Source organism: Crinia signifera, chromosome 6 (genome assembly GCF_055691185.1).
Source record: "Crinia signifera chromosome 6, ASM5569118v1, whole genome shotgun sequence".
Taxonomy (NCBI): domain Eukaryota; kingdom Metazoa; phylum Chordata; class Amphibia; order Anura; family Myobatrachidae; genus Crinia; species Crinia signifera.
In genome coordinates this window covers 255170723-255187691 of record NC_139222.1, presented here as the reverse complement: position 1 = coordinate 255187691, position 16969 = coordinate 255170723, and the positions used below count along the sequence as shown (strand labels likewise).

General features: G+C 46.8%; 1 protein-coding gene across 1 annotated transcript in view; it reads left to right on the top strand.

Moving 5' to 3' along the window:
- LOC146009230 (alpha-2-macroglobulin-like) overlaps positions 1 to 16969 on the top strand; it is a 240847-nt gene that overhangs the window by 201924 nt on the left and 21954 nt on the right. Inside the window, exons 26-30 of the mRNA XM_083149392.1 lie at positions 6626 to 6782; positions 7349 to 7417; positions 10987 to 11149; positions 11567 to 11748; positions 14155 to 14370. Of these exons, the coding sequence (XP_083005518.1) occupies positions 6626 to 6782; positions 7349 to 7417; positions 10987 to 11149; positions 11567 to 11748; positions 14155 to 14370 (787 nt within the window). The remainder of the gene's footprint in view (positions 1 to 6625; positions 6783 to 7348; positions 7418 to 10986; positions 11150 to 11566; positions 11749 to 14154; positions 14371 to 16969) is intronic.

The window sequence follows — 16969 nt, the reverse complement described above, 5'->3', positions numbered from 1 at the left end:
AGCCAGCGGACCTCAAACTCCTTTCCATCCAACCCCAACTGTCTTCCATTTGGTCTCACTCCAGCTCATATGGCGCCCCAAAAGACATACGAATGTCCCATAATCCAGATGAGGCACGAAGGCTGCCCTAAACAAAACAAAAGAGACAAGACACGAACAACCCTCGATCAAATGTTAACCAGATCATTACAACTTTCCAAGGCGCACATACGATTTGAACCGCGCCGAATCCCACCTCCCAATCTTTTTTATTAAATCCTCTCAAAAACCCAAACGCGCTGCCTCCGTCGCTGCTCCAATCCTAAACGAGTGCCCCGCATAATCCTCCGCCCTCAATCCCAACCAACGTAGCCCTTTCCTAAATATGCTTACAAATTGAAAACGGGACAAAAATGACCCATCCGCATGTACCAATAATGGGTCACTCAGCCGACCCCCGGAAAACCTACACTCCCTGAAAACTCGAAGACATTCCACCGGGCACATAGAGGAACCCTGCACTGCAAACAAAACTACCCGTTTTCCCTTACCCAATTGGTCCGTTTTTGACCGACTCAAAACAAATTCCACCCTATCCGAAAATAGGTCAACCTCCTCGTATTTTAAACCCCCCGGTGACCCGACAATTCCCCCAACCTTAATGCCACAAAAAACGCTAATGAATAAGCTAATTTGAACAACTTAACTTCATAATTCGACCGGCAGACCGACCCCAACCTATCGCCCAGCCCATGTAACACCTGGAAGGAAACCGGTCTCCTTTTGTCCAGCACTGCATGACCCCTTCTCCATCCCTTCAGCGCTTGTGATACCAGGAAACTCTTCGTGACGTCCGGCCTTGCACAGGCCCGAAAACCAAACTCCAAAACCTGCCATGCACCGACCAATTTTAGATACTGACCACCCCATCTCTTTACAATGGCCAATATAAAGCAACACCCCCATCTCATCTTCGCCTTCCTGTAGGCCCACCGACCTGCACCAATCGTTCCAGTGCTGCCATTCCTGACAGTAAGCCGACCACGTGCCCGGTGCAAGGGAAGCCCTGATGAGCTGATCCACTACTCTTCCAGCAGCTCCCAAAGGTGACTTGGGCAATCAACCCCACTCTGATCTGCTCCCGGCGCCACTTCCCTGAAGCGATCCCACTGCCAACGAGACAAAGAATCCGCTATACAGTTAGCAACCCCCGGAACGTGCCGTGCTATCACCCAAGCATTCAAGGCCAAACATTCTAACACTAACCGCTGCAATAACTTAACCACAGGAGGAGATGATGCAGACAATTGATTAATCGCATTAACCACACTCATATTGTCGCAATGGAAACAAATTTTCCTGTTCCGAAACAACTCCCCCCAAATCACCACAGATACCAGAATCGGAAATAACTCCAGCAACGCCAAGTTCCGTACCCAGCCACGTTGATACCATGACTCTGGCCATTTGCCGACACTCCAGTGACCTTGACAATAAGCTCCGTAACCAACGCTCCCGGCCGCGTCAGTAAACAAATCCAAATCAAATGCCACCACCGAGTCCGACATCCACATGGCCCTTCCATTAAATGACTCCAAGAACTCCGCCCACACCTTCAAGTCACCTCGCAACTCCCTCCCCAATCTAATGAAATGATGCGGAGAACTAACCCCGGCCGTCTCCCCCGCCAATCGTCTGCTGAAAATTCGTCCCATTGGGATAATACGATATGCAAAGTTCAACTTGCCTAGCAACGACTGCAATTCCTTCAGCTTGACCTTTTTTAAGAGCGCCGCCCTCCCTACCTCCGCCTTCAGCGACACCAATTTTTCCACTGGAAAGCGACATTCCATCCTCTCAGTGTCTATAGTAATCCCCAGAAAAGTAATCACCGACGCCGGCCCTTCAGTTTTTTCGGGAGCCAAAGGAACCCCAAACTCCGCTGCCACCTGCTCCACCGTTCTCAGCAACAATGCACAAACCTTACCGTCCCCTGGACCGATACACAAAAAATCATCCAGATAATGAATAATCGATCCACAACCAGATACATCCCTAACCACCCATTCCAAAAATGAACTGAACGCTTCGAAATACGCACACGACAGGCAGCACCCCATCGGTAGACAACGATCAACAAAGTACCCCCATCCCAAAAACAACCTAAAAGACGAACACTCGACGGGTGAACCGGCAACAACCTAAAAGCCGCCTCTATATCTGTTTTCGCCAAACGTGCCCCTTTTCCAAAGCGCTTCACCCACTGCACAGCCGCGTCAAACGACGTATAAACCACTGAACAAATGTCAGGGTCAATACCATCATTGACCGACGCCCCTTTTGGAAATGACAAATGATGTATGAGGCGAAACTTGTTCGCCTCTTTTTTTGGGGACTACCCCTAAAGGCGAGACCACTAAATCCGCAATTGGCGGCGATGAAAAAGGACCCGACATGCTACCCAACAATACTTCCTTTGCTAACTTTTCCCCCACTACATCTGGGTGTTCTCTGGCTGATTTCAAGTTCCCCTTAAAAACCCCGGTAGCCGTAACCTCCGAAGGGATTTTAAACCCTTCCCTAAACCCCTCCTCTAAAAGCACCGCCACCTGTCTATTTGGGTATCTACGCAGATACCCCCGCATCTTTTCCAGGCATATTGGAGTCACCCCCTTTTGAATTGGACTCCCTCGGTTTTCCCCTGAAGCACTTGCTTGCCCCATGGGTACCTCCGCAAGGTGAGCATTCATGCTTAAACTTGCACTTTGCACCAAAGCGACATGATCCTTCATTGAATGCGAAACACAAGCCCTTTTGCAAGGCCGTGTTATTGACCCCTTCTCTTGCTCCCCCCCTATCCCCCCGAAAGGGCTGCCCCAACCGATTATGCGCCGTAACTTTCAACCAAAGCCCAATATCCTTGTGATCCCACCGGATACTAGGCCACACCGCCTTCCTCTGCCTAAATTGCTCATCATAACGCAGCCAAGCCTGACCCCCATAAACCCTTTCCGCCTCTGCAATCGCATCCATATAACAAAACAAGGGGGAGCAATTCTCCGGCGCTTTTTCACCAATCACACTTGCTAGAATAGCAAATGCCTGTAACCAATTTGAAAACGTCCTTGGTATCAGCCGGCGTTCCTCCTCCTCCTTCTTTTCATCCTTCCGCGGTCTATCTAAGTTGAACCGTTCTAATGGGAGCAAGGAAAAGATTTCCACATATTCCCCTTTCCAAATCTTCTCCTTCACCTCCTGCTTCAGATGTGCCCCCAACGGCCCCTCAAAGCAGACATATACCTCCCCCTTAGCTGAGTCACTAACCCGCACTGCCTCCGCCTCCGCTTCCCCGCTAGCTTGTGGGGCTCCCCCACTACTATTACCCGTAGTGCTCTGTCCCGGCGAAACCCACGCCTTCCCTGGTGACGGTCCCGCCCCCCTGCCGCACACTAGAAAACCACTCCGCAAAACCAGTAACCAGTTCCACAAGACCCCTACTGCCATCGCCTTGCTGACCTGCACCCGCCCCCCCTTGACTAACTGACAGAGGCAAAAAGGACATTAATGATGACTCACCAGGCTGCCTGGGGGCTGTGAACCCAGCAGCCGCAGCTCCTGTTTCCTGACGTTCTCTCAATCCTCCAGTCGACCCAGGTACATCTTCTGCACCAGCAGGCCCGGTCGCCGCACTCACACCAGCCAAGGATCCCGCAGGTGCCGTGCTGGTTAAAGGCTGCTCACCGCGGTCTAAGCCAGCCGGCTGCTGCTCGCTCCCCGTGGCTCCTCCACCTCTCTCAGCATAGCCCTCACGCTGGGCAGCAGCATGTCCGCCATGCCCCGCCGCGCCTGGTCCCGATGTCACTCCCGCTGCTTCCTCCCGCACGGGGAGGCGACCCCCCCCCCGCGCCGAGAACTCCGCCATCCAGTTGGATTCCTCCCAGGTCGGGCCTGCTGGGAGGAAGGTGTCCGTCCCGCGGCTCGGCCTGGAGGGTCCCGTATGGGGCTCCTTGACCGGCGCCGAGTTCTGGGGGTAAAGGAAGGGCTAAGGCGCTCCGGAGGAAGCGACCTCCGAGGCCGGGCGCCAAGCGGGGCAGACGTGTGCGCATCTGCTCGCAACCCCCGTAAGAGGCCTGACACTTGCTCCTGCAACCAGGCCGCTCCTTGTGTACCAGCCACCTCTCTCAGGGAAGCCAGCGCTGCATCAATCTCCGCCATCCTAGGCAGGACAGATGGAGCTTTTGATCTCCAGACAAAATGTCTGACCTGGACTACGTGACCCCCCAATATATAACACCCCACCACCCCGTTAAGCCCCTCCCCCACCTCGTCATCCCTCAGCTAACCCCTCCCCTGCTAACCCATTTCAATCCACTCGCTCCTTCCAACCCCTGTCAAGGGGGGCCTCCCCCTAGGCTATGCCCCAGTCCGGCCCATTCATTAGTACATCCCGCCCTAAGCCTGCTATCAGCACAGCACATGCTGTAGAGGTGTGTGCTGCTGCTGCTGACCAGGAGGGGGCTCCCGCCGGGCACCTTCAGCAAGCCTTGGCCCGGTTAATTAGTACCCCTCCCCTCGCTGCTGCTCTGCTTTTAACTACCTCCTTGTATTACATATAGGGCCCGATTCAGACCTGATTGCTTGGTTGCAAATATGCACAGCGTGCGTTTATTGATACACTGCGCATGAACTCGGCTTACCATTCACATGCACGAAGTCGTCCAGAGATGAACTCCTGAAACTAGTTATGTTTGCTTGCCTTTCTCAAGGGGCCTTATTCTGGTCGATGCGTAAATTTCCGAATACTTTCAGATGGCGTTTTTCAGCCGTCTGCGCATGCGTGGGGAACGCTATGCGCATGTGCCACGCATGGTCTACGTACTTGTTCTCACTAATACCGTACAGAAATGTGCACCGCAATCACTCGGGAAATATGGGCGTATTATGGGGGTCATTTGGAACTACACAGGGGCGTAGTTTCAAAGTGGGCTAAACTGGGCGTAAACATGGGCGGACACGAGGGAGTGCACTCATTCTGGTAGGCATGCATTCGGACAGCACACCGAATGCACGCGAACAAAAAGGCAAGAAATATGCGGTGTCCATAAGCAAGTATTGCTTTGCGGACACCACTCGTTCATGCGCTAGGCAATCGGAACGCCTAATCAGGACGGCCGCACCTCAACCAATGTCAGCTGAACACAATACAATCCACTCCTTTACTCATTACTCATTAATTACACGCTTGTCAGTGCTTCTATTGGAACCATTGCAGCTTAAATGGACCACACATATATGCTGCAGTTTTCACACACATTTACACTGCAAACAATGGATAGAACTTACTATCACTAATAGAAATAGACATTTCACTTCTACATGTAACATGTAACAATTAAACCACACATTTGGGGATTAAAAAATACATTTATTACAAAAAATTCAAAAATAAAATGGAAAGCATGTTATTTCTCACATGCAACAAATTAAAAGGTACCATGGCAGGAATGAAAAAAAATAAATGTTAAAATAAAATATTTATGACATACATAGCCACAGCAGAATCATTAGGAACACATCAGGTGGCTTCACAACAAAAGTATAGCACCAACACTTCAAGTACAGGGTTAATCTAAAGTGGTATTAAAGTGTTTTTTTAATTATCAATTAGATAAATAATAGATGACCATTAAAAACAATCCCTTTTTAATGAGGTTGCCTAATTGCATAAGCGAGTCATGTTACAGATTTGGGTCTTATGATAATAGTGGTGATTTGTGCGTAAATACACAGCATCGGTGCGTACGGCCAGGTTCCCGTCCGTTCTGACGCGGTAAGACCGTGCTTACGCTGTAAGACCGTGCAGAATCTGTTCGTGTCCACCGCACACGCAAGGTTTGGATGTCGTCCGTACACACGCCCTCTTCTTAAAGAGTGAGTCCGTCCGAATGCGGAGCCTCGGTGGGCGTTTCTACGGACGATGTCCGCACAGCGTGGCGTGCGGCCCGCTCCGTAAGAATTCGGGAAGGTACGCACCGATCAGAATAAGGGCCAAGGTGATTAATAGGGAGTGTGCGTGTCAGGGTGGAAACTGACGTTTTTTTGGGAGTGGCTATAAAAATGCTGGGCATGCCATAAAAAACTCTGACAGTGTTGCCGTGCCAAGCCATCTTAGGTGTGACATCAGCTTCAGCCCAGATGTGACTGTTTTTTATCGCAGCGGCAAATAAGTATCAGGCTACGCAGCGCCTGCGATGACTTGTGCCCTCTGTAAAAATCATCCAAATCACCTTTGGATGATTTTTACAGAGGGCACAAGTCATCGCAGGCGCTGCGTAGCCTGATACTTATTCGCCGCTTCGGACATATTCGCACAAGTGAGAATGGATGTGCACCCGTACACATCCATTGGCACAGCAAGCACATTCATTTGCAAAGTGGGATTTCGCTGGAGCAGGGCAGCAGCTTAACTGATCTCTGGCTGCTGCGAATTCACAGCCATTTGATCATGTCTGAATTACCCCTATAGTATATAAATATTTTAATTTTAAAATCAATGATAAGATAACTCATGATCTGTCACCTGTATAGTTTATCACTGATGGCTTTATTTCAGCTTTACTAACCAATATTTTGAATCCTGTTGCAGGATCACAGCATTAGTAGTGAAGGCTTTCAGCAATGCTCAGGACTTCATCCACATAGATGAGGCCATCATTCAGCAAGCTGTGACCTGGTTACAGAAGGAGCAGTTACCAAATGGTTGTTTTCAGGAATCTGAACCTTACTTCAATAATGATCTAAAGGTATGCTCGCATCTATTACATGTTTCACTGGGGCTCATGTGAGAGATCTAATCAGAGGCTGGCCAGTCATTTGACACATTATTTTAAAATTCTAATAGCCGCCGCAGCCTGCCCGCTGCCGGGTTCCGGACGGCTCCCCGACAGTGGGGATTCCGACAGTAATTACTCTGACATCGGAATCCCGACTGCTCCCTCGTGGGGGTCCACGACCCCCATAGAGGGAGAATAAAATAGCTGCGCTCGCCACCGCTGTGCAGCCGGGATTCCGACGTGTGAGTAATGACTTTCGGAATCCCGACTGTCGGTGAATTATACCACACCCCCACACACCCCCGCTGCCGGAGGTTTGACGTCATCGTACATGCTGCATGTCCGACCCCCTGATCCATTCCGATCCGGGACCGTGCATCGGATCAGAACAAATGTCACACACATACGATTTTGGCTCGATTTCACCGGATTTATTGTCCCAAAGTGCCGAAACCGGGTGAAATCGGCTCCAAATCGCATAATGTATAATAAATGTTATTACTTAAAATTTGGTATTTTTTTCCATTCCCCAATAGGCAGAAAATATGGTTGCAAATACTGCGTACATTGTTATCTCCCTGCTGGAGCATCACGTGGTCTGCAATGTAAGTGATCTTGTTTCATACTCTACCTTGCATTGGACAAACTAAAGACAACATAAAATATATAAATACCAACCAAATGATTGACATTACACTAACTTCCAATGACAGTTCATGAAATGTAAAATATGTGTTTGTTTCCCTTTGTTAGATATAGCAAAATCGGTACTTATATGTTAGTTGGGCGCCCACTATAGTTAATACGCTCATACCCCCACTATCCATGTCAGCATGGAGTTGATTTTATATAGTGTGGTGAGTGCAGCGAGCCACCAAGCCCAAAGCGTGGCGAAAACTAAGCAAATAGCAGAGTGGGCGCCCAACTAACATATAAGTACCACAAAAACATTTCCTTGATCATGCTGAAACTTGTGGTTATATAAAGGGATTCAGTATGAAATCCCGGCGGTCGGGATCCCGGCATTCAAAATCCCGACGCCGGAATCCTGACCGCCGAAATCCCGACAAGGGGGGGTCGTGTATCGCCCCCCCTTGCGGGCTCGCTGCGCTCGCCACGCAGCGGGCCCGGTGCCTCGCTACGCTTGGCACGCTGATTTATTCTCCCTCCAGGGGTGTCGTGGACACCCACGGAGGGAGAAAGTGTCGGGATTTCGGCGGTCGGGATTTCGGCGGTCGGGATTTCGGCGGTCGGGATTTCGGCGGTCTGGATTCTGAACACCAGGATCCCGACCGCCGGGATTTTAACTGCATCCATATTAAGGTTGCCATATGTTAATATTGCAAATATTTAAAAAATTAGATATTACTGTTGCATTTGTAATACCACAAACCTCCCAACTGTCCCGTTTTTGTGGATGTTCCCGTGTCTCGGCCAGGGGCGGCAGTGTTCCACAGCGGGGGGCAGTTGGGAGTACCCCCGTCACCCATAAATAGACGCTGTGTGCATGCGGTGAAACCAGGGGCGTGGCCTTGCGAATAAAGGCCACAACCTTCCTGTTAGGCCACACCCTAACATTTTCAGCCACGCGCCGGCGTCCCTCCTACTCTCTCCTCAAAGTTGGGAGGTAGGATATCATAGTGTGATAATTGTACCCAGGATTTGTATAAACCATAGGGGTGCCCATGCATAAAATGCATAGGGGTGCATTTCCCCTGATGCTGCTCCCTGCCCACCCAACTTCCTCCCATACCCATGTGAATGCCTTGGCGAGTGTTATACTAGTGGAAGGCATTTGCACATGTGCAAATACATGCATGCCCCCCCCCCCCACCACCACCACCACCACCACCTTTAGAATGGGGATGAATTCCGCCCCATCCGATCAATCTTGAATTAGGCCCAAAGAAGGGAATTTACCAAATCTGGGAGAGAGTAAAGTGAACAGTTGTTTATAGCAGCTGATTAGCTTCTAGCAGAGCCTGTAACATGACTTGGCCATACACCTGACCGGTTTTGTACCAACCAACCACAATGTTCTGGTGAATGTGACAAATGGCTAAAAAATAAGGTGAACAGATGCATGGAGAACAGCAGGACAGTAATCCTGTAGGTACTTGTTTCCTAGCACGGCCACACCGATTTACATCGGGGTGGTCGTGTCGGAAAAATCGGGTCGATCGCATCGCATGCGATTTGGTCGCATGCGATGCGATCGACGCGACCGACCGATTTTGGACCCGATTTTTTTTTTTTAATGAAATGTAAATCGGGTCCCTGGGACCCGATTTTACATTGAATTCAATGTAAAATATTCCCAACCCCCCCAAATGTCCCGGCGTACACCCCACCCCACGATAGACGCCAACCCGAAGCGTGGCGAGCGCAGCGAGCCCGCGAGGGGCGGCGGTGCGCGTCCTCCGACCTTTTCATTCCCCTACTATCCACGTCGGCGTGGAGTTGAGAATAGAATAGTGTGGCGAGCGCAACGAGCCACCGAGCCCGAAGCGTGGCGAGCGCAGCGAGCCCCGCGAGGGGACGCGTATAACTTCACAGGACGCGTATAACTTCGGGCTCGGTGGCTCGCTGCGCTCGCCACACTATTCTATTCTCACTCCACGCCCTAGTGGATAGTAGGGGAATGAAAAGGTCGGAGGACGCGCACCGCCGCCCCTCGCGGGCTCGCTGCGCTCGCCACGCTTCGGGTTGGCGTCTGTCGTGGGGTAACGACGGGGACATCTATAATGTGAAATGGGTCATATTGGCCCATTTCACATTTTTCACATTTTTTCAAAATTTAATGTTAAAAAATATTTTAACATTGAAGTCTATGGAAAAATCGGGGGCATCGCGTCGGGACCAATGTTAATGGTCCCGACCGACGCGATGCCCCCGATATTTTACCTTTCCCGACAAGATTTCAATGTTAAAATATTTTTTAACATTGAAGCCTATGGGGAAATCGGGGGCATCGCGTCGGTCGCGTCGGGACCATTGTTAATGGTCCCGACCGACGCGATGCCCCCGATATTGTCTCCTAGCCGGCAAAATGGACCTGATTTCAAAGGAAATCGGGTCCATCGTATGGATCGTGTACCTTAACTTAAAGGTACACGATCCATACGATTGTGGCCGTGCTAGGAAACAAGTACCATCCTGTATAATATATTATTCAGACTTTACTACTGTATATAAAAACATGAGACATTGTATTAAGCCCCATACACACTAAGCGACCCTGGCTACCACTGATATATTTAATAATATCTGCATCAGGCTTGGGTAGCCAATATTGAGTATACACACTGAATGATATCGGTAAACATATAGTTTGCGACATCATCGGGACCCGCTGAACATTCGTTCAGTTTGGCTGTATAGCCAAATTGACCTGCATGGTCCGCCGATGGCAGTTGTCTTTAATGATGCATGGGAGTTTCCATTGTTAGGATATTGAGTGCACCCACAAGATAGCATTCAGAAAGCCCTTTCTGAGTGATATAATTTACTATATCCTAGTATGTATGGGCAGGGCCGGCTTAGGGTGTGTGGGGGCCCTGGACAAAAAGGTCTGTGCCCCCCCCCCAGTAGGGTTAACACCCCCCCCATAGGGTTAAACCCCCCCCCTCCCCTTGCAGATCCCAGCTGTCTTGCGGGTCCCGCGTCTCCCCCGGCTCCTGCTGCTTATAAAAAAAGTGACAATCGGAAAATGACTGCCCCCATACAAAGGACAATGTTTGAAGATGCTAGAGGAGGCCGCCGCCTCTAGCATCCTCAAAAACTGTCCTTCGTATGGGGGCAGCCATTTTCTGAATGTCACTTTTTTTGTAAGCAGCAGGAGCCGGGAAAGCCGGGACCCGCAAGACAGTCGGGATCTGCAAGGCAGGAGGTACCGGCCGCATGGGGGGTTCTTAACTACATAGGGGGAGACCGCGCTGCCTGCCACAGGTGACCAGCAGTGGGGTGGCGGGTGTGGGGGCCCCTAGATGTGTGGGGGCCCCGGGGCGACCGCCCCTATCGCCCCGTGGCTAATCCACCACTGTGTATGGGTCTTTAGTGATCGAAACCACTGCACTAATAAAAACATTTCAGCTGTATCTGGGGAAAACCTTTTAACCACTTACTTACTTACTCCTTTGTGCATTTTTTCGCTATTAACATTTTCTCTTTTTAGGGAAGTGTTGTGGAGAAAGCATTGAAGTGTATGAAGAATGAAGCCCACAGCGTTACATCCCCCTATACCCAGGCTCTCCTGGCCTATGCCTTCGCTCTGGCAGGAGAGACTGAACTAAAACAGGAAACGCTGAAGCATTTGGAAAAGACTGCCATTAAGACAGGTATGCAGATTATTTAAGATGTACAGGTCAAGAAATTATTTTTAATTGGCTCTGACTCCGTTTTGGACAAAGGCAAGGTCAAAAGGGGCTGCTGCAGTGTGATAGCCTCCTGCCGCACTTGGCTCCTGTCACAGATAAATAAGCTTGCATTACAGACAGCACCATCTCCGGTGATGCTGGACATGCCCCCGGAGTATCAAAAATAAAGGGGACTCTAAGAAGCCACACCCCTTATAACTATGCCACTCCCTGTGATGCCTGTATCAAGTCCATTTAGGTTTCCTGTAAACATATTTTAATCCAGCAATTCTAAACTTGACAATCTTTGATGTTAAAAAATATATGTATTTTCCATTATTGTAAAATGAGCATTGATTTCTCCCAATATTCTTATTTTCTTTGCAAATCTCCATATAGAGGGATATAAGCATTGGGAAACAAACTCATTCAGACACGGAGACATTGAGACATCGGCCTATGTAGTTCTGGCTCTGCTTTCTGAGAAGACACCTGATGAGAAAGATTTTACAGAGAGCGCAGACATCGTCCGTTGGCTTATAACACAGCAAGGACCATGGGGAGGATTCCACTCATCTCAGGTTATACATCTTAGATACCAAAAAAAAAATGCTAATATCTATCTTACGCTGGTGGTGGCAAACATATATCAGTCTCCAGGTTCAAAATTAACTTTTTGTTCTTCCTCTATGACTTTTGTTAAATTGTGAAAATTCAGAGTACTGAGCACATGCTCTACAAACAGCCTGAAGAAATAGAATAGCTAATGGTGTTGGTAAATATTTTTTACACCCTTTTATATTATTTTAATACCACTGTAATGCAATAAATGGCTTTTGCAGCAATTTATGTGAAAATTGCTCCAAACCCTTAAAATCACATTTTTGAAGTAACCAGATCGCATTTTCCCTTGGGAAATGTGATCTGGATGAATGTACCTTATAATTGTTTTTTTTTTTTTTTTTTAATTCTGCATTGAGCCCTGTGATAATAATCACAGGTCTCACTGTGATGTGCCTGTCGCTGTACAGCTTTCTCTGCTCTAAGGGAGAGAAAGGTGTGCAGGAACTGGGCCAATCTGATCAGATATGTGTGTTCAACGGACAGCAGCCCACTATACTGCAGCAGATGTCACTGCAACCGGGAACTCTACAGGTGCTCTAGTGAGTATGGATGTGGGGGGCCATGGCATGGTAAGGGTGGGTTATCAACAGTAGGGGGGTGTCAGCAGTGGTACAGGGGCATCCAATACTGTGGGTAATTTTACAAAAAAAAATCACCAATAGTGCTGCAGAGAGCATTCACAGGGATAGAGCTCTTGCAAGCTCTGTCCCTACATGTGATAATTGATACGACCATGCATACTGAGTATTGGGCCAATGTCAACACAGCACATCCACATCTTCAGCTGTGGATGGAGATGCATTGGTGCCTTAGTTACTCATGCTACAACTGGTTGTTTTCTACAGTGTATTATATAGAGTATAGGTGACCAACTTTTCGAATCAGTCTTGTTACCACAAAAAATTCCAAGCATACGCAAGTATACCTGGCCAATAAAGATGATTCTGATTCTGATTCTGATTAAATACATGATCATGATCAGAATTTGCATTACTGTGCAGTAACTTTCACTATAAAGTAAAGGTCCTATACATCAGACATTCTCTTCCCTGGAACTCTGACCTAACCTAATTCAGTGATCACAAAAGCCTATCAGTGGCCATTGATCAATGATCCATTGGGGACACAAGGACTTTCTACATTATAATCCCCAGACATGACAATCAAAATAATTTTAAATTATGGTGGTCAAATCAGGAAAACGCAACTTGTTGAAAATACCCCGAACTCAGGAATCGGGGGATTGGTGAATCGTATCAATAAATTATAGACTGTGCTTAGCATTTCAGATGAATTGTAATAAAATATATTACAATAAAAAAAATCAATTAATGTCAAATCAGCCTTATAGGCTTATTTATGGTGCCAAGAGTGTGTTATTGTATTGTATATGTTACGCAAAAACTGGAAAAAAGTACAGTAGTATTAAAATATACGGTACTTGTTTCCTAGCACTGCGCCCAGATTTTCTATGTACGCTAACGTAGTGAAATCGCATTTAATCGCATCGCATGGGCCATTTTCGTGACGTGCGATGTGATTTTTTTAATGTAATTTATTCACTGCTCTGTATGCCCCAGGGGATCGCATCACATCTCCCGCAAAATCGCATACGATTTTATAGGGTGTGCGATGCCATTACATTAGCTATAGAATAATATCATTGTATGACATACAATGATGTTTTACGCACCCCCCCATTATCCACGCAACCCCGGAGTGTGGCGAGCAGCGGCGGAACGCATCCTCCGACATTTTCATACCCCCACTATCCACGTTGGCGTGGAGTTGATTCTATATAGTGTGGCGAGCGCAGAGAGGGGACGCGGATTACTTTACATGTATTACGTGTCCGCTCGCGGGGCTCACTACACTCGCCACGATTCAGGCTTGGTGGCTCACGGCGCTCGCCACACTATAAAAAGTCAATTCCACGCCGACGTGGATAGTGGTGGTATGAAAACATCAGAGGACGCATTCCGCCGCCCCTGGCGGGTTCGCTGTGCTCGCCATGCTTCGGGGTGGCGTGGATAGTGGGGGGTGCCTAAAACCTCTTGGTATGTCATACAATCATATTATTGTAGAGCAGTGAATAAATTACATAAAAAAGTACCAAATATCTATAAAAATATCTTTATATCTGCATAAAAAAGCTTGAATACTGTAGGAAACATACTTAAAATTGTAAAATTAACCAAAATCATTATCCAAATTTAGAGAGTATGTTAACAATGTGCTCATGGTAAAAAAATCTCCTATTATGGGCAAAATAATTATCAAATATTAAATTCACAAACACTTCATTAATTTCATAGATCTAGGATTTTCATTTTTAAATAGAAATGATGAATTTTGTTTTGTAGGACTCTACAATGTCTATTCAAGCTCTGGCTAAATATGCCCTAGCCACACAGCACAAGAAGGGAGATGCAACAGTGACTATTGAGTCAAAGTCAGGGTTCCACAAAGAAATTCATGTGGACAAAGATCATTGTGGTCTTCTGCAGATCGTAGACCTGCCGGAATTCCCTGGGGAATATACAGTAACTGCCACTGGAAAAGGCTGTGTCTATTTACAAGTAAGTAGAAGATGTCTAGTCAGAGCAATGAAAACTGTATTGGTCATAGCTATCTATAAAGGCACACATTGCGCGCTGGCAAGGATGCGACAAAGAAAAAGCTTCAGAATGATGTATATTTTACAACTTTCTTAAAGGTGCCCATACTCGGTGCGTCTTGCAGGTGCTATGCGATGTGTGCTCCACGCACATCCCATCGCACTGTTCAAAAAGTATGTGCTGCACATACTTTTTGAACTAGCTTTGGATCGCAGTGCATTCCATGCAAATCGCATGCGATGCGATGTAGTCCAAAATGCATGCAATGTAACGCACCGTGTATGGAATTCTTACAACGTGTTCTCAATAAGGTTCTTATTTGGTATTAAAATTAGTGGCATTGATAATTTCTTGGTACAGATGGAGCAGCTCTCATATGAGCTGCACATGGCGATAGAATCACCATCTGCCGGCGTTTGCCAGCCGCCTGAAGGGGGCGCGCTCACATGAGATGCTTGCGTGCCCCATTCTGGCAGAGCTCCCCCGCTGCTCTTCCGTCTTCCCCGTAGCTGCCCCCACTAACCCTGCCCATCTCTCTGAAGCAGAGACGGGCAGGGAATCCGCTCCCTGCCACCGTGTGATGGGGACTCATGACCGTGTGAGATTTTTGCGAGTTCCCATCAGATGGAGCACATCTCCACCAGCCTGCGCCAGCTCAGGGAGTCTGGTGATTCCATGAGCTGGCTGGGAGACACTCCATCTGTATACTTTCCAGAGGGATCACTGCAGGCAGAACCCACATAGCGCTTCTGTGGCAGTATGACATGAATCCATTAGGTTCCTGTGGATGATGCACATTGAGCGATGGAAGCACCAGAGTGCCACCACCATAAGGGTGACTTTACACACAGTATTCTAGGGCACCACCAACTGAAAATGAATCCTTGTATTTATCACTAATATAATTTCTGTGATTTTAATACCTACTGTACATTTTGTATTTGGTGGACATGACAAATTTAATGAGATTTCCATAGTACAGGTATTAGCAAGTCTGTAACAATACAGTAAGACATATAAGCTTAATATTATGAAGTTAATAAGTTATTTTTTATTTATTCATAAAACAGGTCAAATCTATTTGCTTGATGTTGTTGTAAGAGAAAAATTTAGGATAGAACCGTTGTATATACAGGTTGAGTATCCCTTATCCGAAATGCTCGGGACCACGAGCATTCCGGATAAGGGAATTTTCCGGTTTTTGGAATAAAAGTGTGTTAGGCATAGATACCTGTCCCCTGGTGGTGCCCAATGGTCCCTCGGCATCCACGTTGTCCCCTGGAGTCCACAGCAGGCCTTTAGCACCGTCTCCGGCGTCTCCAGCGGTCCCAGGAGTGCTTTGCGTGAGTTCCCAGGTGCACCGGTGCGCACTCGCGCAAAGCACTCCTGGGACCGCTGGAGACGCCGGAGAGGACGCTGAAGGCCTGCCATGGATGCCGGGGGGCTTGGTTACAAGGTTTTTGGAATAACTCGGATTCGGGATGCACGGATAGGGATTACTCTACCTGTATTTATATGGAATACAGTGCAATACTGTTACTTTAAATACTTAACCTATGGGCCTGATTCTGGCTTACTTGCAAAAGCAAATTTTCTCTTGCTAATGGACAAAATCACGTGCACTGTAGGTGGGCTAATGTAACCTGTGCAGAGTGAGTTAGATTTGGGTGGGGTTTGTTCTTCAAACTGATATCTATATTGCAGTGTAAAAATAAAGCAGTCAGTAATTACCCTGCACAGAAACAAAATCTAACTCTCTCTGCACATGTTACATCTGCCCCACCTGCAGTGCACATGGTTTTATCTATAAGAGAGAGAATTTGCTTTTGCAAGTGAACCAAAATCAGGCCCTCAATGAACAATATGTTTTTTTTTTTTTTTTTACAGATTGAAATGTTTTAATGTTCAAGGAGTTGACATGTACTTCTCTTTGAACCAAATAAATTTAGGGGGGTTGTATTGAATATTGGTTACATTTACTGTAAATACTGTAGTATACAATATTTAAGTTCCCTGCAAGAAAACAAAAAAGTAATTTGGCACCCTACTCTGTTAAAGACTGTTCTGTGTCTAATTGACCAGAAATCCATTTCTGTGGCTAACTCTTTTTTTCAATATTCTTCCTTATTCAGTCTTTCACAATTTTAGTAAAATAATTGATATACATATGTTGTAATTTACATTGTAAAACCTATTGATTTTACTGTAAAATTGCCTTAATTATATATTTTTCTTTTTTTAATAGTGTTCTTAAATAGAATGGTTTTATCCTTAATACAGAATAATTATACAATTGCATTTCTAAATATATTATTGTTTAGATTACTTTTATAATATTGTGTGCAATATGAAATATAATTTCTAAAATGTTTTATTTACTGTTATACTGTATATGTTAATGGGGATTTTTTGTGTTTTTGAGTAAAAGAAATAGCAAAATTGGTTGTAAAAAAATGTTTTATTTTCAAAATTAACTAAAAAATATATGATTTGTCCATAACTGGATGTTTTTTTTGGTTTAGTAGCCTTATTGTTGTTGATACAATATTTATTTGCCTGC